Below are 26,117 nucleotides of genomic sequence, written 5' to 3'. Positions count from 1 at the left end.
CTGATGCTGCTTGGCCTGCTGTGTTCATCCAGCTCTACACTTTGTTATCTCAGATTCTCCAGCATCTGCAGTTCCTACTATCCTGGACTCTTATTTGTGGCCACAGAAATGCCTATCTATGCCTCTTACAATTGAATCTCCTATAACTATAGCATTTCTATGCCTATATCTCCTTCCCTCTGCAGCAGAGCCAACCATGGTGCCATGAATTTGGCTGTTGCTGTTATCCCCTGAGAGGCCATTCCCCACCTATCCAAAACGGTATATCTGTTTTGTAGGGGAATAGCCACAGGAGATTCCTGCATTGCCCACTTAGCCCTTCTGCTCTGCCTGATGGTCACCCATTCCCTTCCTACTTGTGGAGTCTGAGTCTGCAGTGTGACCACCTCTGTATACATGCTATCCATGACATTCTCTGTCTTGCCAATGCTCCACAGTGTCCCCAGACTTCCAGGCTTCCAGGAGCTGCAGCTGGAGACACTTCTTGTACACATGCAGGTCCCAGGCACTGGAAACGTGCAAGAGGAGCAGACTACGATTTGGAGCTCTCCTGCCATGTCTTACCTCTTTAAGTTAATTAATCCTTACAATGTTAACTACTTTTAATACAAACTTGCATCTTCTGATGCTCTCTGCTCCGATAACAATTTCTCGAAACTTACCTGGAACTCACCAACAACAGTTTCCAGAAATAGTTTAGGCTCGCGTTCCTTTACAACCTGGTGACAACTGAAGGCACAGATGAGAGGCAAGGGTGTGACCCCTAAAGACTAACCCCTACTGCCCTTCTACCTCTCTATCCCCTTCTCCCTATAACTCACACCCTGCAAGAAGAAAAAAATTTATCTTTTCACCACTGGATGTCCCCAAGATGTAGGCCTTGACCAGCAGACTGTAAAACCCAGAAGGTGCTGGCTAGCAACTCCTGATGACTAAACTCACCAGTATCGAGAACTGTGATAGGACAAGATAATTGCCCTTGCTCACCCCTCAGCTCTTAATGAACTGACTGTTAGGCAATCAGATGAGCTATCTTGCCAATAGGAGTGATATGTTAATTTTTAACCAACATGCTTGTCACACACTTTGTAAAAATATGAGTAAATTCCACACTTTGCATGAGGCTATGCCAGAAATAGATCTAAAATGGAGTTTCTTTTAGCAGGTATATTTATGCGTAAGGGCTTCAAGATCTTAGAGCAATTTTTCAATGCTGTCATGGAGCTACACTCAGTAAATGTAAATAGCCCAGTGTGAGTGGAGTTAGAACAATCTAGACTGGAAAGATTCAGAGAGCACACGGCCATGAAGATCCATTAGTCCTTAGTAATGGCCTGGTATATCAATGATTACCATGTGTAGCACTATTAATGTCAATCTCTAATAAATAGTGTTACTTTGAAGTCTAAGCCTGAAAAGAGTTCTTCACTTTGTCTTCTCCTTGGCCAATCTGTCTTGAGCCTAAACTCTAGGTGTGGCATTAAACCACATGATAAAATAATACATTGATCATCAACTTGATACATTTTCCTGTAAATAAAGAAAATCACTATTATAATTAGTAGCTGCCTATGTTTGGAGGTCCTGTGATACATTAGGAGCCTTAAATTTTAGATATTGCATGGCAGAATTTGACAAAATATCCTGTTTATTCACAAATTATTGATGCAATGTAAAAAAGTAACAGTCTCCACAATTTAAACAGATTAAATTGGCTTCTAATAATTTCGAATTTACTAAAATTACAGAAATGTCTGAGCATGCCTATGTTAAATTCAAAATCCAGTCATGCCTAGGCAAATCATTACCCCTGGGTTTACGATAGATGAGCATTTAGCAGCACCTGTTGTAAGTTAGCTTGCACTTTCATTTTCCAAAAATTTTTCATCAAAGGCTTTTGATGTTACACGAGAGAGTTCACTGTTTAAACTTGAATCGATTAATGTGATTCTGGCTGTACAATATTTAGTTAATATTTGAACATTTGAACTTAAGCTGTGAACTTGTTTGGTTAAACAGATATTCAAGTGAGAAAATAGTTTTCCTTATTACATTATTGCCAATAGTTGCCAAGTGCAATCAGGGTATATACTGCAGCAAACTGCAGAATTCCCTAACTACAAACTCCGAAACAAGTCAGAGCTGAGGCAATCCCATTCAAACAAACATGCTGAGTCAGTTCCGAATATGACAGAGGCACCATAGAAGCAGTGAGAGGCATGCCATATGATTGAAGGGAGAAAATATTAGATAAGACCATTTTTGGTTGTATTTACCCTGCAGAGTTTGTGCCGGCTATTCATCTAAATAATTTAAACACACAGCCCAGGAGAAAAATATACTCATTGCTGGCTGTAGTGATTGTGACAAGGTCAGCCAACTGGACCTCATAGAATATGAATTCCCTAATTGGGGCTGTTAATCTGGTCCAATCAGGGAGTCCTGGCTGACAGATAAAAAGAGGAATGTCAGAAATTCTGGCATTCTGAGAGCTGACTCTGAAGAGGCAGTTCAAGAATCAAGGACTCTTAATGTAAAAATAAAGGATGACTTGGTGAGGGGATACCGCCCTCTGTGCAGTTATTTCAGTTGCGACAAGCGTAAAGCATGTTCCTAAAGAAACTTGCTTGCAACAGTCTTCTTTGAGTTGGCGTGAGCATTTCTTACATTGTGCCTTTGTTTGGGACTCGTTGACTCATTCAACCCTACCATTGAGGACTGGGCCCAGTATATGCAAAGAATCATTATTTTTTTCAGGCAAACGACATTGTGGCAGATGAAAAGCAATGAGCAATTCCCTTGATAGCCTGTGGAGCTGCAGCTTTTCCTCTTGTTAGGAGCCTAACTTTCCCTGAGGCACCAGATACCTTTCAAGAATTGACGGACATAGTTAAGAAATATTAACGACCTCAAGCCTCCTCTAATTCTGAGATGCTATTGTTTTTATTCAGCAATTCAAGAACCAAGGGAATCCGTATTGGGATTTTTGACTTGGTTAAGACAGCTGGCTGAAGCATGTGACTTTGATTTAATCTTTAATGAGATGCTGAGAGACCGTTTCGTATGGGGAATTAATGATGTAACTATGCAAAAGTACCTACTGGACTAAGACCAGGCTAATTGGACTTCAAACAGGCACTATAACTGGCTTTATCATTGGAAAATGCGGCAAGTGGAGCATATGAGTTGCAGGGTATTCCGATGCAAGTGGACACCCTCGGCAAGCCGACGGAGCTTGGGGAACACCTCTTGAGTGAAGGCAATTACATAGCCTTATTCAGGATATATCCTGATCAGAGGGACTCGAGGTCAGCCGACAGCAAAACCTCAAACGCAAACCTCATAAGCAACTAGTCATACGCTTAACATTCAGAAATACCACCTCATTGTCACACACTTACCAACATAGCCAGCCTCTCAACAACCCCTTTCTGCATCCACAAATCTCCAGCTGAGGGAAGTATGGCATTGTGATAATATCATTGGACTAGTAATCCAAAAGAAAACCAAAAAACTGCGAATCCTCGAAGTCAGAAACAAAAGCAGAAATTGCTGGAAAAGCTCAGCAAGCCTAGTAGTATCTATGGAGAGAAAGCAGAGTTAACATTCCTGAAAAGGCTCTGAAGCAAAGTCACTGGACCTGAAACATTAGCTTTGCTTTCTCTCCATAGATGCTGCCAGTGCTGCTGTGCTTTGTCAGCAATTTCCATTTTGGTTACTACTCCAGAAGTGCAGGTTTATGGTCTGGGGACATGGCTAAAAATCTCATCATGGCAGTTGGTGAATTTGAAATATGTTAATAAACTTCTGGAGTTAACAGTTAACCTAATGCTGACCATGAAATCATTATTGATGGGCGTAAAAAAAACCTCACTAGGTTCAGTAATATCACTTAGGGAAGGAAATCTGCAATTCTTACCTGGTCTGGCCTACATGTGAACTCAGAATCACAGCAATGTGTGCATCATTGTCCCTTAATCACTCTCGACCAGGTTAGCCAAATAGATCAAGGACAATTAGATATGGGTATCAGCTGCAGGGCTTGACAGTGACAGCCACTGTTGTGTTATGTCTTGCAGTGATTATACAAAATACCTTTTAAGGGACATACTCATGATGTCATCATTGTGTCATTGCATGCGATTTCATGGTTTAGAGAAAGCAGTCTTCATCTTTTTGTGTCTTCTTGCAGCATGACAAGCTGAGGGAAGTATGGTACAGTTTATATCCCAATTGTTTAGCTTGACCCTAGACACACTAGTGCCTGTGATTATAATGTATGTATAGATAGCAGGAATGCAATAAAATGTTACTGAATTTTTCAGTACTATGTTACCTATGCTTTGTCCTTCTGTTACAGAAGCTAACATAAACATCACCTCATCAGGTATGAATATCCTTCTGAAGGTTTAAAGCCCATCATTTCATTTACAACAGGTCTTGAGGGAAGAATAAATCTGGCTTAGCAACAGCGGCTGCTTTTAAAGAAATGACTCCCAGATACCACATCATAGCACATCATCCATATCCCATGAACTAGTGAAGGAAACCAAGAGTCATTCAGCCATGATAGGCACTTAATCCAAATACATTATAATAGACTAATTGCTCCCTTGCAGGACAAGGCATCCATAGCAGGGACTATCCGGGGACTGACAAACCTACATCTCCTGAGCCCTCTGGACATGGTACGTCACACTGTGGGAACCCATTGCACTTGACATTGTTGTCAAATTGAGAATGGCAGTATTTTTCTGCCTCATCTTCTAGCCAATAGTCCTCCCAGTCTGGTTGTTTCTGGTGCACACTTAGCATGGCAATGCCAGCACCATGACAGTTAGGACATATTTATGCAGGCTGGACACCAGTAGTGCTCTGGAGCCTCATTTCACAGTCAAAGAATCTTTAGCCAGGGAAAGATTAATTAATATCATGGTATAAGTGAAAATGTACTAGAGGGGAGTAGGAAAGCAAGTGCAACACTACACATATGGAACATCATGGTGATATTTTCACAGGCCTCCCCACTGCATAATTTTTCTGGAACTTATAAAAACAGGCTATTCCTCAAAGACGTTTAGAGGACAAAAAGTAAAGATTCATTCCTTTCAGATTCCAGTAGAGGTAAGAAAAGTCAGTGTTCAATCACTTTCCAAAGTAAGCTTCAAAATGCAGTCTCATTCTACCAGTGGTCTGACATCTAAGCAAAATCTGACCTAAATTGAAGAGCTATATATCCACAGATTAAAGTGACACCTATAGTTTTCCTTTGATTAATTTATTTAGATTTTAATGTACCAAAAAGATTTAGAATGCCTTACCTTTTCACTTTCTTCATCTTGCCCAAAATAAAGAGTCCTTTCTGGCAGTGTGAGTCCATCTTGATCAATCTATAAAACATTGTCATAAATTAATTTCACTTTCACATTTTATTAATCTAAAATGCCATTATGGCTTTTCTCCAAAATATGTAAGATTCTGCAGTTTTGTTTTATGTCGCTGTTTGAAACAAATGCTCCATTATCATGAGACAAATTAACATTTATAAATATTTAAGGGGCTAATAATGAGTTAAATCCTATATTGTGAACCATGTGTTTGTAGGTTTTAGCATAAAATAAAATGCACATCAAAATAACTGTTACTGGATTGTAAAATGTGGGATTCTCTGATGCTGAGAAAACTGTGTTTTCATAGTTTTACTGTAGAAATGTGTAACAAAACATGACCAGAGAAAAATGCAAGAACATTTCAAAACCATACCTTATCTGTCTGATAACCAGACTGGGCCTAATTTCTATTGTCTCTTTGCATCTTAAATGAAAATTTAGTCCTATCACATTGTTGTGCTGTATCAAATGGTAATTGGTCTAGTTGAAGGAATGTAATAGAAATTAACTATATTTATGCCTCAAGATAACATGCGATAAACAGGAACATAGGAAATAATTGGCCATTGGCCTCTTAAGCCTCCTCTGACAAAAAATGAGGTCATGGCTATTCTTCATGCAGCCCAAACCATCACGAAAACCAACCTTCTTTCCACTGACTCTGTCTACACTTGCCACTGCCTCAGGAAAGCAACCAACAAAATCAATGATCCTTCTCATCTCGGTTATACTCTCTTCCACTCTCTTCCATCAGGCAGAACATACAAAAGTTTGAAAATACATACCAACATATTTAAGAACAGCTTCTTCCCAGCTATTATCAGACTTATGAATAGACCTTTCATGTATTTGAGTTGATCTTTCTCTGCACCTTCTCTGTAGCTGCAATTCTATATTCTGGATTCTGTTCTATTATCCTGATGTACTTATGTAAGGTATGATTTATCTGGCATGCATGTAAAGCAATACTTTTCACTGTATCTCAGTACATATGACAATAATAAATCAAATCAAATCAATGAATTTTCCCACACAATCCTGATATGCCTTGATAACTTCAATACCTAGAAACCTATTGGCCTCTATCTTGAATATACTTAATGGCTGGGCTTTACACATGTATCTGAGGGTAGAGACTTCCCAAAGATTCATTACTGTCAATTTTGTGTCCAATTTGCAATTGATTTGGAATGTGAACATAGGAGGTATGGTTAGTAAGTTTGCAGATGACACCAAAATTGGAGGTGTAGTGGACAGTGAAGAAGGTTGCCTCAGAGTACAACGGACTTTTGATCAGATGGGCTAATGGTCTGAGGAGTGGCAGATGGAGTTTAATTTAGATAAATGTGAGGTGCTGCATTTTGGAAAGGCAAATCAGGGCAAGACTTATTCACTTAATGGTAAGGTCCTGGGGAGTGTTGCTGAACAAAGAGACCTTGGAGTACAGGTTCATAGTTCCTTGAAAGTGGAGTCGCAAGGAGACAGGACAGTGAAGAAGGCGTTTGGTATGCTTGCCTTTATTGGTCAGTGCATTGAGTATAGGAATTGGGGGAGTCATGTTGTGGCTGTACAGGACATTGGTTAGGCCACTTTTGGAATGCCTCAAGCAATTCTGGTCTCCCTGTTTTATGAAGGTTATTGTGAAATGAAAGGGGTCAGAAAATATTTACAAGGATGTTCCCAGGGTTGGTGGGTTTGAGCTATTGGGAGAGGCTGAACAGACTGGGGTTATTTCTCCGAGAGCATCAGATGCTGAGGGGTGATCTTATAGAGGTTTATAAAATTATGAGGGGCATGGAGAGAGTTGATAGACAAAGTCTTTTCCCTGGGGTGGAGGAGTCCAAAACTAGAGGTCATAGGTTTAAGGTGAGAGGAGAAAGATTTATAAGGGATCTAATGGGCAGCTTTTTCATGCACAGGGTGGTGCATGTATGAATGAGCTGCCAGAGGAAATAGTGGAGGTTGGTACAATTACAACAATTAAAAGGCATCTGGATGTGTACATGAGTAGGAAGGGTTTAGAGGGAAATGGACCAAATGTTGGCGGAACTAGATTTATATGGGATATCTGATCAGCATGGATGAGTTGGACCGAAGGGTCTGTTTCCGTGCTGTTCGTCTCTATGACTCTATGACTCAGTAAAGCGTTTGATAAGGTTCCCCATGGTAGGCTATTGCAGAAAATACAGAGGCATGGGATTGAGGGTGATTTGGATCAGAAATTGGCTAGCTGTAAGAAGACAGAGGGTGGTAGTTGATGGGAAATGTTCATCCTGGAGTTCAGTTACTAGTGGTGTACCTCAAGGATCTGTTTTGGGGCCACTGCTGTTTGTCATTTTTATAAATGACCTGGGTGAGGGCGTAGAAGGATGGGTTAGTAAATTTGCGGATGACACCAAAGTCAGTGGAGTTGTGGATAGTGTGGAAGGACGTTGCAGGTTACAGAGGGACATAGATAAGTTGCAGAGCTGGGCTGAGAAGTGGAAAATGGAGTTTAATGCGGAAAAGTGTGAGGTGATTCACTTTGGAAGGAGTAACAGGAATACAAAGTACAGGCAAATGGTCAGATTCTTGGTTGTGTGGATGAGCAGAGAGATCTCGGTGTCCATGTGCATAGATCACTGAAAGTTGCCACCCAGGTTGATAGGGTTGTTACGAAGGCGTACGGTGTGTTAGGTTTTATTGGTAGAGGGATTGAGTTTCGGAGCCATGAGGTCATATTGCAGCTGTACAAAACTCTGGTGCGGCCGCACTTGGAGTATTGCGTACAGTTCTGGTCACCGCATTATAGGAAGGATGTGGAAGCATTGGAAAGGGTGCAGAGGAGATTTACCAGGATGTTGCCTGGTATGGAGGGAAGGTCTTATGAGGAAAGGCTGAGGGACTTGAGGCTGTTTTCGTTAGAGAGAAGAAGGTTAAGAGGTGACTTAATAGAGACATACGAGATGATCAGAGGAATAGATAGGGTGGACAATGGGAGCCTTTTTCCTTGGATGGTGGTGGCTAGCACGAGGGGACATACCTTTAAATTGAGGGGTGAAAGATATAGGACAGATGTCAGAGGTAGGTTCTTTACTCGGAGAGTAGTAAGGGCGTGGAATGCCCTGCCTGCAAAAGTAGTAGACTCGCCAACTTTAAGGGCATTTAAATGGTCATTGGATAAACATATGGATGATAATGGAATAGTTTAGGTTAGATGGGCTTCAGATTGGTTTCACAGGTCAGCGCAACATCGAGGGCCGAAGGGCCTGTACTGCGCTGTAATGTTCTATGTTCTATGTTCTATACCAGTAAATTACCCCATTCTCGTGTACACTAATTTTGCTTTTAACCTCTGTGTGGGATCTTATCACAGGGTCATAAAGTCAAAGAGTCATATAGCATGGAAACCAACCCTTTCATCCAACTCATCCATGCTGACTAAGTTTCCCAAACTAAACTAGTTTCACTTACCTGCATTTGGCCCATATCCCTCTAAACCTTATCTAATCGTGTACCTAGCCAACGGTCTTTTAAATGTTGTAACTGTACTTGCATCTACCACTTCCTCTGGCAGTTCATTGCACATAAGAACCACCCTCTGTGTGAAACAATTTTCTCTCATGTCCCTTTTAAATCTTTCTCCTTTCACCTTATAAATACCCCCTTAGTTTTGAACTCCTCTGAAAACCTTCTGAATATCCATATACAACACACCCACTGGTTTCCCTTCTCTATTTTGTCAGTTACATCCTCAAAATCATTAACGTAATTAAACATAATTTCATTTTCTAAATTCATGTTGACTCTGTGCTATCCTACTATTGTTTTCTAAGTGTCCAGATACCATAAAGATATACTCAGATAATAAAATCAAATTAATACTGAAAATAATAGGGATAATTTTAAAAAGATTTTTCATGATTTAATAAAATATTTAATTCTGTTTTTGTTTCTTCTTGATTTTAATGGTTGTTAATTAAAATGGCAGCCAAAGTATGTTTCCCTTTGTCAGGTTTCAAATAGGAATTTGAGAGCTTTAATGACAAAAGGCTGGTTAACCACAATGCACCTGTAGTTATAATAGTTCCATATTTATCAAGCAGCTAATTAGGTACTTAACTGGTCTCAGTCCCAAATGTCATTAATTCTCTGTGTAGTGGCAGCAGTGTGCGAACCTGATGTACTTACAAATATTTGATTGGAATCTCTGGAAATCTTGATTTACTGTTCCTTCTTTAGATGTGCAGGAAGATGCTATACGATGATATCACAGAGATGCTAAATACATACTGAAGAATGAATGATTTTCCATAATTGGAAAATTACTTGCCTATCGTGTCTGAGATGAATGCCATATATGGATTTGCACTTTCCTTATTGGAGAAGATTATTCTAATTTTAAAAAATACATTTGTTTAATTGTTTCTCCTAAATGTCATGTTGGAGTGTTAGTCATGTAACAGAAATTAAAACTGGTGTTTTATAAATATTCTATAACACCCGCAAATACAACAGCAGTTTTTAATTGATATTCATAAAGTACATTATACATTTAACTTTACAAAAGTAACAACAATCTAGCAAATAAATAATAGTAATCTTAATTGTAACTAAAAATAATTGAGAGTTTGAAGTCAAACAAATGTAACATTAATGGCTTGATAAATTATTTCTCAATAAATTTGTGAAGTGACTCATATGGTTATAATACTCATGACAATATATATACTTTGTTTGTTCATACACTTTAATATTTACAACACAACTCTGTTGCCCTATCTCTATATCACTTAATATCTATAGGTCTATCTCAATCCTGATTGTACCTAACATCTACAGCCTTCTGATGTCGATAATGATGGAGACACATGACCCCATTGTGCGGTGAACTTTCTTCTTGGCTCAGTAATGAATGGTCATTCCTTTATGCTGAGGCCATAACCCCGAGTTCTATATTTTCTAGACAAGGAAATGGCTTCCCAGCATCTACTCTGTCAAGCCCTCTAAGAATTCTGTGCAGTAGAAATTCCCTTGTGCATTGATTTTTATGCCCAGTAATGACATGTCCTGTACCTTATTTTAAACATGAACTGCATTCAGTGTATAATTTTCTGGACTGGTCATTCCTATAAAAATACACTCGACATGTTACAAAGATCTCTGCCAAGGATCAGTTGAACTTTGAACATTCTGTATTGATTAGTCAAGCCTCTGGAAAGTTCCTAATTGAAAAATCATGGCAAAGTTCTTCATATTTGTATTGACATAGATACAGAAACTATCTTCAAAATTTAGACCTGTTAGGATCATAGAGTCATAAACTGATACAGTCAGAGGTGTACAGCACAGAAAAAACATCCATCAAGTCTGCGCAGGTCGAAAACAAGCACTTTACTGTTTTTACTCCATCTTCCAGCACTTGGCCTACAGCTCTGTATGCCTTGGCATCACAAGTACACATCTAAATGCTTCTTCAATGTTATGAGGATTTCTGCTGCTCCCACCCTTTCTGATAGTGAGCTCCAGACTTCTAACAGCCTCTGAGTGAAAAACCATTTCCTCACATCTCCTCTAAACCTTCTGTCCATTGCCTTAAATCTGTGGTCTCTGAAATTGTTTCAAAACTCAAAATCAATGGACAGTCAGATTTCATGTATTCAAGTTTGAAAGAATAAGAACAGAAGATAAAGGAGCAAGAGTAGACCATTTATCTCATCATGGCTAATCTTGGACTTCAAGTCCCAAAGGAACTGTGACTGAACTAGTTCATCCCAAATAAGTGTGAAGAACCCCCATACATTCTCCACTGTGTTGCAATGGTTCAAGCTTTAAGTCATTCTTGATGGATCATAGTCATGTGACTAAAACTGGCTCACAGGTAACAAATCTACTATCCCAAGAAACAAAGGAAACTAATTGATCTACACAAGATCATTCCGCAAAGGGAATCCACTGGAGCATACCAGCTGCAGAACAATGAGTTAGCATCCATGAATTTTTAAACTGGGAAGCTGTTACATGTTGAAAAGTTCCCAGCCTGATTCTTATCCCACTACCACCTGTAAAGACACTCAATTTTGTTTTATTCATTTACGGGATGAGGGCATCACTGGCCAGGCAGCATTTAATGCCCATCCCTAATTGCCAGAGGGCAGTTAAGAGTCAACCACAATGCTGTGGGTCTGGAGTCACATGTAGGTCTTGTAGTATAAAAGCTCAAATTGCTTGGCTTTGTGAGCTGCTGGATATTCCTATCTTCAAGGGAATTCTGCAACACTGATGTACAACTTTGTTATCTGAATCTACCTAGACCAAGCCTTCAGGAGCGAAACAATATTTTTTTAATAGGCCTCTTATAAGTCCTTCTTGTGCACTGTTCATTTGTTTGTAAGCAGTGAATGTGGACTATTCACTTAAACTTTATCTTGGGTACTGCTGAAAATAAATACATTTTATCAAAGCTTTTCATTTTGCATTTATCAAGATATTTTGTGAAAATACAAATTGAAAGGGAAAACCAAAATTATACCACACAAGAAGAGAGTGCTGACTGTTTGGTATGTGGATTCTGATTGATACAGATGTTGCCATGGAGAATGGGCCCATTAATGTTGATTGACTGGGCTAACTGACTAAGCTGGGCTTTGTTTAAATTTTAAGCCAAGCAGGTTGACTTTGATTAGTTAGGCATTTCCCTGAGAAATGAACATGCAAGTAGCTGTCATCTGTATTGTTGAGTTGAAACAGATGCAATACCAGTGCATGTTCTTTTTGTCTGCAAATAACAGGGTCTTAGGTGTGCGAGCCTGATGGTTAATCCTGTATATGTGTTATGTGTTCATGAAATAGCTATCAGACTTCAAAGATGAAGGTGTGAATAAATAATCCTCTTAAACCTTCAAATGCTTACTGTTCTTATTTAAATTGGCTGCACACATTGGTGCCTAAAAAGTGCACACATGCTACTTTTCAAAAAACACAATGACTACAGAAAGTAAGGCGAAGGGAGCAAGGGTTTCGGTTGTCTCCTGACTCTGTTCACGATACTGGCACAACACAGGCAGTGTCAAATTGACCACCCATTACATGGTGTACCCGATATTTAATTACATTGGCTGTAATAGAACTGAACATCAGTTTACAGCTGCTTATAATGGGCAGCCAGTTAGACACTATTTATGGTGCTGCCTGATGTAAATTTTCAATGAGATCACCTAATCGGAAATTCACAGGAATACTGGCCCATTCTATTCAATCTCCCTTCATAGCGCAGCCCTCTCATCTAAGGAACCAATCTTGTTACCTAGTTATAAATAAATATAATAATTTTCCAAAAAACAGAAGAAGTAGAAATTCGTGAATTTAAATGATTTACATGAATTTAACCTACAGCGGTGCAAAATATGCTTCTGGTAAGTGTTGGATCAATAAGGGGCTGAAGGCAAATTAATCACAGTTTCCACTTAAATCTGCCACTGATTATTTTCCAGCAGTAACTTTTCACTGTCTTCATTGTTTGAAGTGGTTTAGCATGGTCATATTCATCATTCTTTTTATTACTACATCATTTAATTTATCACAGTACTTTTTTTTAAACGCAAGATTCATGACACTGGTCCAATCTATTTCCAATTGTCTCCATGGTCCAATCTTACTCAAAGGTGGACCAATGCCTTGGTCTGGCTTCAAATGCTGCCCACAGTATGATCCTATTCATGTTCCTGATCCAAGTGCCACAAAAGTGAATCCTTATAATCTGAACATCTACTTCTATTGCTTTCCCATGCATAGTTTCACTAGATAGAAGAACCACCAAGAATGAATCAGTGCAGCATAATTTTGGAAAATAGTTTGAAATACAAAGTTCCTTTTTAATTAGCATGTATTCTGAACTGCTGCTATTTTTCTGGAAAATGTTCTTGCATGTGTAATCAACTCCAAACAGTAGTCAAATAATATTGATATAAATTCAATAAACAGCCTCAAGCAATGGCAGGCAACCTGCTGAGCAGCACATTCCCAATGCATGGAATGAATTTTGCCAAGAAGAGAGCAGTACACTCAGTGAAAACTACTCGGAGGAGGGGGAATTGTTTACTTGCAAATCGGATAAAGCAATTAAGAATAAGGTTGAGGCTTACCTGCATAATAACAACTCTAAATGTGGCACCCAACCTGGCTTTACATGGGGAAGATCTACCCAATTACCATTTTTTGAGAAAGTGAAATCCTAAATGGACTGAAAAAAATTACAAAGATTCTATTTGGGATTCTTGATGAATAGAAACATAGAGGTTGACCCTGGCTGGGGAGTCTAGAACACAGTTTCAAGATAAGGAGCTGATTATTAGGACTGAGCAGAGAGTAATTTCTTAACTCAGGAGGTTCTGAACCTTTGAAATTCTATACCCTGCAGTTTCTCCATTTTGTTTAGGCCTCATCACAATGCTTGTTGTTCACCCTTCACCATCTCCTCCTGTCATCCTACTGCACTTAACTCTCTTGTCATCGCATCTTTCCAACTGGTCATTGGCCTTCCCTTTCTTCTTTTACCTGCCAGTTCCATCTCCAATTCCTTTCTCTCTCTCTCTCTGCAACAGGTATTATAATCTCTTCTCAGTTTCCTTCATGCTCCCACTATCTCTTCCACTGACCCTCGATGAGCTGATTCCTCTTTTATATTATTCCATACACTCATCTCCACATCCTACCTCATTAGTACCACTCATTGCCCAGCTTTCTGATTGTATAATGAGGCTGATCACATAACTTTCTGGGAGATTCCTCTTTTCCATTTCAGCAATCTCACAAAGTAATCTGCTGCACTTCTTCCAATTACTCAAAATAAACCTAATCCATGACAACAAGGTGCAGAGCTGGATGAACACAGCAGGCTAAGCAGCATCATAGGAGCAGAAAGGCTGACATTTCGGGCCTAGACCCTTCATCAGAAAAACCATTTCTAATCCATTTCTATACTTCCATCTTCTGTCATTACTGACTTCAGACACTTAACATCACTTGCCTTCCTATGGTTAAGCTGAAAGTCCATAATATAGGTCTTGTGTCTTCACATCCATGTCTTCCAATGTTTTTATATTTCCCATTCACCAGATGCATGGTCCTGTTCTCATCAACCCCGCCACATAGCTTAATGTCATCTACAAACATTGTTCCCCCATGATACATCTCATCTCACTAGCTAACTAGCACAGCCAGAAGATCCATGTCAATTATAAAGAGGAAAGAGCTAAGTGCAAATCCTTGGTGTCTTCCAACCTCAGCTACAAAATTCTCACTCTCCTCCATGCTGCTTCTTTGTCTTATGTGGTATTCCTTATCCACGTCCTAAAATAGCCAAATTTGCTTCTCAGGAATTCTAGGAATTCTGGCAACCTCCAGATTTTATCACTAGTCACCCGATTATAAGTCTCCATAAGTGTGATCAATGCAATCTTCATGTTGCATCAAACTTCCTGATATTTCTCCAACACTTGTCTCAGAAGAAAAAACAGCATCTGTGGTGCTTGTTCCAAACATGAAATTGAACTGACTTTTGTGGACTTAAACAATTTTTCTCAGTCTTTGGGCCATGTGTCCCTCCAATATCTTGAAGATATGTGATAGGTGTTTAATTCCTTAGTAGTCCTTGCAATCCTGGATGTCTCCCTTTCTTTTAATATTCATACCAAAATGCATTAGCTTCATGTCCTAGGGATTTTCTCACTTATCATAACACATGAGCAGCTTGTTCAGAAACTGGACGCCAAATTTACCCAATGAGGTTCATACTTCCACTGTATCTCCTGCTGCTCCTACTCCTCTGCTGCTTTCCATTCCTTTCAGAATATTTTGATTTCTTCCAGATTAATGCTTTTTAATTTACAGCTACCTCTTCTGTCTTTATTCTCAGGTTTTCTTTAGTCCTAAGGAAGTCAAAGTATTGACCCTACATCTCCTTGATTATATCCTCTTCACTAGGGTTACTCCACATCCATCTTGGATTATATGTAAACCTCCCACATTGTTTGTTAATCTATCTCCAGCAACTGCTATTTTGAACATATCTTTTCTCCTTTTTGGTATCCAAACTTTCATACATTTCTTCCACAGCCAGGAATCTTTCTCTAATAATCATCAGCTTTGGCTTCCTTTTTGATTTTTTGTATTGTTCTTTGTCGTATTTGAACCTTGACTGTTTCTATCTCTTTCACAGTTCCTTCTTTTCATTTACTACAATTTCTGTGTTTTCATTCCACCACCAAGTTGCTTTTCCACCTTTCTTCCCCATGATCTTTGAAACATTTCTTCAACAGTTTTCCCAATCAAGTTTGCCACTGGGTTCCACCAGTCTTCCACAGTGTCTGTTTGAACTTCTTCTATTCCTTATAGGTGTCTCTGCCTCTGAATTCCTCTTTCACTTGTGAATCTTCGAGCTCCACTACTTGGTGTCCATCTATCTCTTATCTGTTGCTGTTTGTTGAGTTTGAAATCAGCTCTGCCATCAGCACTCCGTGTTGAGAGCTCAGTGCCTCATTTAGGAAGACATTGCAGTTCTTTACTTCCTTTCTAACCATGATGTAGTCCACCTTTATTTCTCTAATACCAGTATTTTGCATAATAAAGCTGGTTTCTGCATTTTTCTTACAGATATTTAATATTTCCAGTTATCATGAAACAGAAAACTGTAGAATCTTGGTTCCTTTGTTTGCTTTTCTAAAACCGTCATTAAGTATCTTGTATCCTGCTGTTTCTCTCCCCACATGTCCATTCAGGTGTTACCTGCTACCACCAGCCTGTTACTGCTTTGTATAGTTTGAATTATGTCCACCTACATTCCCATCATTCCTTTCTCTTCTGAGCTACACCTGCTGTATCAAGCATAAAAACTAACCCAGTGTTGCTGGGTCAAAATCCTGGATCTTTCTCCCTAATGACATTGTCAGTCTACCTTCTCAAGGGTAAGTAGTAATGGACAATAAATGCTAGCCCAGCAGCAACACTCACATCCCATGAATGAGTTTCTAGAAACATGGTTTAAGTACATGGCCGGTATTATATTAAGGAAAGGGCTGTCTTTTGAATAAGAACTTTAACTGATCCAATGGCACCATTTGACAATGATCGCTGCTACAGGGAAAGCAAGCCAAACCAAACCAGCCTCACTATGACTACATTCAAAACACAGTGAAATTAAAACATTCAATAACCTTCAAAGTTGCTCATTTGTTCCTAACAAAAGTTTGCAAGTAACAGATCTCGATACCACGTTTATAATGCTAACAGAACACAGATAACCTAATTAATATATATAATCTAAGCCCAATCTTCTTTGATCATAAACTCCTACCCACACAGCAACAGGCAGACACACACAGAGAGTTAAGGGATAAATTAAAAAATAAAATAAAAGAATCGTAATTCACAGTTCAATAACCATTTCAATGATGCATACCAGGCCTTCATGAACTCCTTGGACAATGGGTTGTATTACAGGCATATAGGACTGTATATCTTGCTTGAATTCTAAAGATACTGGCCATTGCAAATGGCTTCAGCAAACCTCTGGAGACTTTTGTTTATTTCTTACAGACTGGAATTCTTTTGTCAGAACTTCTAACAAGTTGATATGTGGAGAATAACTAGAGAGAGCAAAACCAATAAACAAACCCAGTGCAGAATCTTCATAAACAAAACTGCCTTCTACCCAAAATCAGATTCATTTCACTCATCATTTTCTCTTCATTTCAACATCTCCATGGTTGATGGCCAAACCCATTGTTCCCTTGATTGACCAATTCAACATCCAACCAGCTGCCAGTCCCTGAGCATCGCAACCTGTCATTGTTGAAATGTCTACAGTGTCTTTGGAGCAGTACTTAATTCGCATGATCTTTTCATACTAGTCCCCAACAGAAAATATATATTTTGTTCTCTTCTCTTTTCAAAATGAGCTGCTGTTCAAAGTTCACAGTTCAGTTCTTAACTTCAACCTACGGTTCAAAATCAAAAATGAGAAAACAAAAGAAAAATAGTGATGGTCTCAACAGCACAGAAGAGTGTACTTCAACCGGCACCAGCAAAATGAAATTGCCTGCTAATTCTTGTCATTGCTGTTTGTGGTACAATGTTTTGAGAATTCGCTGTGGTTTGACAGTGAAATTCAGCTAAATGTATTCTTACAATTTTAAATCCACCATAGGTCATTAAGATGCTAATGAACTAGCTTTGATGTTGTTTTCTCATAAACTGTAAGGAATAGACAATTATTAGGTTGTCTCAACGATTGACAAATGTCCCACACCTGCTGTGTTGCAGAAATCATTGATTCCAGTTATTCATAGAACTGCAAGAGATGAAACATGCAAACACAGGTCTTTTTATTTCATCCTTGGGATGTGGATATTGCTGGCTGGGCCAACATTTATTGCCCATCCCTGGTTTCCCTTGTGAAGGAACTGGTGATCTGTCTTCTTGAACCACTACAGTCCATTTGGTGTAGATAGACCCACAATGCCATCATGGAGGGAGTTCCAGGATTTTGACCCTGCAACACTGAAAATAATAGTGATATATTTCCAAGTCTGGATGGCAAGCAGCTTGGAGGGCAACTTACAGATGATGCACACTGCTGTTACTGAGCATTGGTAGTGGAAGGAGTGAATGTTTCTGAGATCAATCAAGCAGACTGTTTTGACCTGGATGTTGTCAAGTTTCTTGAGCATTTTGGAGCTGCACTTATCCAGGTAAGTGGGGATCATTCCATCACACTTCTGCCTTGTGCTTTGTAGATGGTGGATAGGCTTTGGAAGAGTCAAGAGGTGAGTTACTAACTGCTGGATGTCCAGCCTCTGACCTTTGGAAACTGATTTGATAAATAAAGTACCACATCAAATGTTATTGTGGAAGATAAAAATACATAATAACATGCTGGCATGGATCGAAGATCGGCTGACTGGCCAAAAACAGAAAGCATGCATAATTTTGTTTTCTAATTGGCAGGACATGACATGTAAATTCCCGTAGGGGTCTGCACAAGGTCCTTAACTCCTACAATTTACATCAATGACATAGATGAGGGAAATGAAGACATGGTAGCTACATTTTCAGATAACACCAAGATAGGCAGGGAAGTATATTATGAGGAAGACAAAGAGATGTTGCAATAAAAGCATAATACAACAGATGCTAGAAATATGAAATAATAAGAAAAAAGTACTACAGAAACTCAGCAGATCTAGCAGCATCTGTGGAGAAAGAAATAGAGTTAATACTTTGAGTCCATGATTCTCCTTCAGAACTATAGGAAGCTGCAGACAGATATGGAGAGGTTAAGTGAGTGGGCAAAAGTCTGGCAGATGGAGTATAATGTAGAAAAATGTGAAGTTGTTTACTTTGGCAGAACATTTTAAAGCAAAGTATTACTTAAAAGGAGAATGACTCAGAATTCCAAGGTGCAAAGGGATTTAAATATTCTAGTACATAATCCACAGAAAGGTTAATATGCAGCATATAACACAAAAGGCTAATGGAATGCCATCCTTTACTCCAAAAGGAATTGAACATAACAGTAGGGATGTTATTCTTCACTTATACAGGACATTGGTGAGACCACACCTTGAATATTGTATACAGTTTTAGTCTCCTTATTGAAGGAACGATATAAATGCATTGAAGGCAGTTTGTAAGAGTTTACTGGATTGATACAGGAATGACTGGATAGTTTTAGGATAGTCTGGGTTTGTTTTCACTGGAGTTTAGAAGAGTCCAGAATTAGGGCCGTAGTGATTTAAAGTTATGGGTTGCCCTTTCAGGACCAAGATGAAGAGAATTTTTTTTCCTCAGAGAGTTGTGCGATGTTGAAACTCTCTGGGTATAATCTTCCCAGTCCCAGAATGATGTCGGCTCTGGCAAGAAATTTGGAAAACCAGGTAGGTTGTTCAGCAAGGCCCTTCTCCTCCTCTAGACCAAAATGTTGTATTTTCAAACCAAGTCTCAGACATTGAGGGCACATTGTCACTCACAGGCAGCAAGCGGCTTATTAATGGGGATTATTGTTCATTATCACCCTCATTGCTACCTCATCAGTATGCAAGTCCCCATTCTCCCACCAACTGGATAAAAATTAGCTGCCAAGAATTGCTAACATGAAAATCTGAGTGGGCCCTGGTGATTCCACCTCACTTGTTGGACACCCAGTACCAATATCCCAAAGAAAACCTCTATGTGTAACAGCCACACACACCCCATGTCCATGAATATTGGCATCCGACACTTATTAGCCTCATCACATCGTCATGGCACATCTCCAGTCTACTTATGGTTAGCTTCTGTAGTTTAATGCTGAGTTTTGGTATGCACCAGCAACTCTCATTGCAATGCTGCTGCAAAAACCATCTGCATGTAGGGACAGGTTCCCAGTTCACAGGCTGAATCAAGCTGCATCTCAGAGCTGCTCATTTGCCGTTTTTGCAAACTCTGTGTCTACCTGGATGCTCACAGTATCCCAGCCTTGCTTTTTGCACTTTGTCATTTGAGCCAGAGCCTAAATATTCACTAAATTTTTGTCTTGCGGTGTGCCAGTTTCCCTCTATCTGCCATGCCCAAGGAAAATGTCACAAATCATGCAGGACAGCTCCAGACTGACAGCACTTGGCCAAGCATGCAGCTGTCCTTTAAAGAAATCTCAGGATGTCCTGGCAGTGGCAGGAAGCCTACAGCAAGTGAGAGAATTGGGCTAGTATTAGATGACAGGAGTGCCATAACGGCTTGGTAGCGAGTTAGTGAGACAAGTTGGTGGTGAAAGTGAGAGTAAACCTTCTCAATTTCACAGAGAGGAACCCTCTCCATGAAACTTGATGAAACTGAGTTCTGGTAAGATTCAGGCCTCCACCTCAGCAGGCAATGGAAACTGGGTCATTCAATATTTTTAGGTCACAGGTAGATAGATTTTTGCTAGGAAGGAGAATAAAAGGTTATCAGGAGTAGATGGGGATGTAGAATTAAAAACTCAAAGATATCATCCTTGATCATATTGAATGGCAGGCAAAGAAGGTGAATAATCTACTTCTGTTCCTATTTTGTCTGTTCATCTGTTTGTATGACCTGTTCCAGTAACCACAGTATCTATAGAGCTCAATCAGTTCAATTTCTGGTCAATAGCAATCCTAGGATGTTGATAGTGGAGGATGGTAATGTAATTGAATGTCAAGGAACTATGGTCAGCATGATATCACTGAGATAACACAAATAAAGTTGTTTGCACAAATAAAACATTATTTGGGCCAGAATCATTGACTGGGGTTGGGGGAGTCATTGGTTCTGATGTCTATGTGACTGGTATGAATTGAGGAGTTATTTTGTCATTGGAAAATCCAGCACTCCGAGCCCACCAAGGCTAACTGAAGATTATTGTTTGAAGTATGTTTCCCAGCTGTAAGAGTCTGGTGGCTCAGCTTAAAACTCCAGTCTGCAGTTAGGCAGTGTAACGGAGGATCAGAGAGACCATGGGAAAGAATGGGGGGAAGATCATTGAGGGGCAGAGGGATCAGGGCATGGGAGGGTAGGAAGATGATTGTGGGTGGCTAATGGAGGTGATGTGGGTTCTAGAATGGGGGACAGAGAAGAGGTTTCAAAGGTCATGGAGGACAATGGGTGGCACTGGATCACAGGATGTGGAGGAAGTTGGCAGGTTTGCTTTTTGGGTTGAGTGGAAGTGTTCTTAGCTCAAAAGTGGTACAGGAAATGTAACAAAAACAGAAGTTGGTGGAAAAGCACAGCAGGTCTGGCAGCATCTGTGAAGAGAAATCAGAGTTAACGTTTCGGGTCCATTAACCCTTCCTCAGAACAGACCATGCAGTTGTCTTGTCTGCCTTTAACTCTCAAGTTTCTCAAGGCCTGAGAATTGGGTTCGAGAATTTTTACAACTTTACTTCCCAAGTCTTTCTATTCCTAACCCCATCCAGTTTTGAGGGTTAGAATTTGTCCATTTTGTGAGCTTTTTTTAATCAAATTCTCCATGACGACCAACTGTGCTAATATTGTCCTTCTTTCTTATGATATACTCCTAACGTGAAGGGTTGTTCAAAACCCATCTCCTTTGCATCATTCCAAGGTAAAATTACTATCAGAGGCCAGTAATGAAGTTTTACTATCGTGAACAAACTCTAAACAAGTCATTTTAGAACGAAAGATTTGTCACTCCTGCTTACTAGAATATCTCAAACTTTTCATTATCATTAACAACCAAAGCAATCCTTTTATTCATTTACAGGATGAGGGTGTTGCGAGCATTTATTGCTCATCATGGAGGGCAGTTAAGAGTCATTCATATTGCTTTGAGTCTGGAATCACATGTAAGCCAGGCCAGGTGAGATGGCAATTTCCTTCCCCAAAGGACATAAGTGAATCAGATGGGTCATCATTCTTAGTTCCAGATTTTTTCATTCTATACAAATTCCACCATCTACTTGTGGTGGCATGGTGGCTCAGTGGTTAGCACTGCTGCCTCACAGCACCAGGGACCTGGGTTCAATTCCACCCTTGGGTGACTGTATGTGTGGAGTTTGCACATTCTCCCTATGTCTGCATGGGTTTCCTCTGGGTGCTTTGGTTTCCTCCCACAGTCCAAAGATGTGCAGGCTAGGTGGATTGGACATGCTAAATTGCCCATAGTGTTCAGGGATGGGTCTGGGTGGGATTCTCTGTGGGCTTGTTGGGCTGAAGGGCCTGTTTCCACACTATAGGAATTCTATGATACTGTGATGGGTTTTGAACCCAGTTCCCCAGAATATTAGTTGGTCTCTGGTTTAACAGCCCAGCAATAATACCACTAAGCCATCACATCCCCCTAACACACCTCTGCAATTAACAACCTTCAATTGCTGTTTTTCAGTTTTAGAAAATTCAGCAGATCATATAATTTCTGCTGTTTACTGTTTACTTTTGCAATGAATCAAATTTGTTTGTGAAATGAAGATTTAAGATTGAATTGTATAATGTGAACATAAGACTCCTTCAGTTATATCAATATGATCGTCACCATTTCATAAATATTGACTTCTGTTTTCATTATTAAATTTCTTATATATTACCAGAGAATTCATTTGCCCTCTATCAGGTAACATTTATTCAGCAATAACTTGTTGACTGGTGTTCCTTTTTAACATGGTTTTAGGGTCCAGACCTCTTTGTAGCCTTGGTCCAAACATGGAGTAAACCGTTGAACTGCAGACATGAGGAGACAGTGACTGCCCTTGACATCTAAGTAGCATTTGATTAAGTATGGCATAGGGAGCCCTATCAAAATTTAAGTCAGTAGGAATCGGGGAAAAGCACTCCACTGGTTGTACGTACCTTGCACAAAGGAAAATGGTTGTTCATGTTGGAGGCCAATCACCCCAGCACTAGAATGTTACTGTAGGAATTCCTCAATATATTTCTTTTTCCAAGGAATTATTGATGGTAACCTATGTCTTCCCTTTTTCTACAATTTACCAACCTTCCATTAATTATTTAAATATATTGTGATCAACCTGTTCATGAGGTATTATTACACACCTCTGCAGCAGGTGGGTCTTGATCCTGGCCTTCCTGGCTCAGAGGTAGGGAAACCACCACAGTGCCACAAGAACCCTGAGTTCCTAAATTTATTTTTTTAAAACCTATTTTCAAATCAACCTGTTCAGAGATGTGATTACACACCTCTACAACAGACAGGATTTGAACTCAGGCCTCCTGGCTCAAAGGTAGGGACACAGCCACTGCAACACAGAACCCTTAATTTAGTGTCCTAAGCCCAACCATCTCCAGCTGATTCTCAATGATTTTCCTTCTGACATAATGTCAGATGTGAGAATGTTCAATTGCACAATGTTCAGTACCATTCACAACTGCTCAGATACTGTGGCAGTCCATGTTCACTGTTATGATGATGAGTCAGATACACAAAATATTTATTGACATTTATTACTTTTAATTTCAAAATGCCTGGTTTTTAAAAGGAGGACCGAGGATGTTGTTAAACCTGAGAGGGTGCAGAAAATATTTACAAAGATGTTGCAGAGACTGGAGGGTTTGAGTTACAGGGACAGTCTGAAATAGCTGGGGCTTTTTTCTCTGGGGTGTCAGAAACTGAGGGGTGACATTATAGAGATGTATAAAATCATGAGGGGCATGGATAGGGTGAATTGCCAAGGTCTTTTTCCGAGGGTGCGGAAGTCCAAAATTAGAGGTCATAGGTTTAAGATGAAAGGGGAAAGATTTAAAAAGGACCTAAGGCGTAACTTGTTCACACAGAGTGTGGTGTATCTATGGAACAAGCTGCCAGAGGAAATAGTGGGGTCGATAAAACTACAACATTTAAAAGGCATCTGAATGGGTATATGAATAGGAAGGGTTTAGAGTGATATACATTAAATGCTGGCAAATGGGACTAGGTCAGATTGGGATGTCTGGTTACTATCGATGAGTTGGACCGAAGGCTCTGTTTCTGTATGACTCTATGCCTCTGAGAAGTAAATTCAATGACAGGTAAAATCCTTTGTGAAGCCAATGGAATAACCCACATGTTTTACACAGCAAGTGCTTTGTGTGTGGAATGAACTGCCAGCAGAAGTGATGGATGCAGGTACAGTTACAACATTTAAAAGACACTTGGATAAGTAGATGAATAGGAAAGGTTTGGAGGGATATGGGCCAAACACAGGCAGGTGGGACTAGTTTCGTTTGGGAACATGGTTGGCACGGACTAGTTGGACCGAAGGGTCTGTTTCCATGCTGTATGACTCTACGATTCTATGACTGTATATACAAATTGTCAAAGAAACCTTGTTCATGGAGAGGCTTAACAGGAAGAAATAATAGGAGGGAGAGGGTGCTGCTGATTATCTCTCCCCTCTCCACAGAAGATCACCTCTTGCAGACACGTCTATCTTACCCTTTGGGAATAAGTCAGTACAAGGGTTAAAAAGCCAGTTTCAACTCTATTGGAGTGGAACTGAGTGCTGTCATGTGTACCATCCTGGGTTACTTCTCATCTCTTACTTTTAATCTGTGAGTATGTGTGTTGCATTACTAAACTCAATTTCTGTTATTTCATGAAAGCCTAGTTAAATTGGCTTGTTTTAAAAAGCAAGTTCATATGGTCTGGGGAGAAAAGTATCTACATGGGAAGGGATCCTTTCGAAAGTAATCTTGCTGCAATCAACCAAGAGGGTGGATGAATAAAGAAAGGGAGCTAATTCATCCCTGCTCACCTGGAAGCTTAATAGCTTGGGGTATCCTTGTGGACTCAATTGGGAAACCCCACCTGGGATCTGGTCTAGCAAAATCCTTTGTTTTAAGTCAATGGAATGTCATATGTAAATTGTCTGGGAAATCCCAATCATGGAGAGACCACATGCAATAAAACCTGGACAACATTCAAGTGTAGGCTGTTAAGTATAACATTCATGCCACATGAGTATCAGACAATGATTATCTTCAACAAGAGAAAATCCAACTATCTCCATTTGACATTCAGCAGCATTATGCTAGTGAATGCTCTGCCACCAATAAACAGTCAGGAGTTACCAGCAACTAGAAGCTTAACTGGACAAGCCACACAAATAAGCTGGCTACAAGAGCAAATCAGAGGCTGCAAATTCTTCAGTGAATAAGTCACCTCCTGATTCCCAAAGTCTGTCTATAACTTGCGAGGCACAATCCAGAAGTGTGGAATGTTCTCCATTTGCTTGAGCGAGTACAGCCCAAATAATACTCAAGAAATTTGATACCATCCAATACAATGCTTGATCTTGAACACTTGATCTGCAGCCTACGCAACCTTTAAACATTCAGTCTTCCACCAGTCGCACGGACAGGCAGCAGTATGCACCTTCTACACCATGTACTGCAGGAACTCCCAAGGCTCCTTCAATAGCACTATCCAAAATCACCACTTCTACCCACCTGGGATAATAAGGACAGCAGATGCATGTGAACATCACCACCCAAAACCTCCACTCTATGCCACACACTATCCTGACTTTGAAATATATCACTGCTCCTTCATAGTTACTGAGTCAAACATTGAACTCCCTCTGTAACAGCACTGTAAGTGTATCTACATGGCAACAGCTCTGAACAAAGATACACTGCCACTTTCTCAGGGAACATTTTAAGTGGACAGTAAACAGTTAATAATTCTCACATCCCATGAATGATTAACAATAAGATTTTGGGAGTTGTCCCCATGTTCTGATAAATTTTACTCAAGCAATACCATGAAACCAGATTAGCCCTATTCCATTGCAGTTTGTGGTAATTTACTATACACACATTATCTGCCACATTTCCTCTGTACAACATAGCATTACACATGTGTTTCATTAGCTGCAAAGCACCTTGCAATATCCTGAAGTTGTGAATGTTGTTATAAAATACAGCATTTATTTTTTCTTTGGTATAAATTTGTTAAGAATTTGTTTGTTCTTGAAGGTCTTTTTTTAATTTGCAAATAATGATTTAGCTTTAGTTCCAGCTTACATGGTACATGTTTGACTCAATGACACAAATGAAACTGAACTAATAATTCACAACTGGTGAATGCAACAAAGTTAATATCAAATTATTTTCAAAGTTCTATTCAATTTATATACTGCTGTAATTTTGTTATTGTATTTCCCGGCTTATTCGTTTTTCAGACTGGAATACATGTTATCTCTGCTGTGGATTGATAACATGATGTATTTAAGATATGATGGC

At 39.6% G+C, this 26,117-nt stretch overlaps 1 protein-coding gene across 1 annotated transcript in view; it reads right to left on the bottom strand.

Annotated features, from left to right (window-relative positions):
- Window positions 1-26,117, bottom strand: part of LOC109930325 (endothelin-converting enzyme-like 1) — a 103,812-nt gene that overhangs the window by 68,652 nt on the left and 9,043 nt on the right. The window contains exon 2 of the mRNA XM_048604476.1: window positions 5,322-5,390. Coding sequence (XP_048460433.1) covers window positions 5,322-5,390 — 69 coding nt within the window. The remainder of the gene's footprint in view (window positions 1-5,321; window positions 5,391-26,117) is intronic.

The sequence above is a fragment of the Rhincodon typus genome, chromosome 13 (genome assembly GCF_021869965.1).
Source record: "Rhincodon typus isolate 14 chromosome 13, sRhiTyp1.1, whole genome shotgun sequence".
Lineage (NCBI taxonomy): Eukaryota > Metazoa > Chordata > Chondrichthyes > Orectolobiformes > Rhincodontidae > Rhincodon > Rhincodon typus.
The sequence above is the reverse complement of the archived record's forward strand: the minus strand, read 5'-3'. Positions and strand labels throughout refer to the sequence as shown.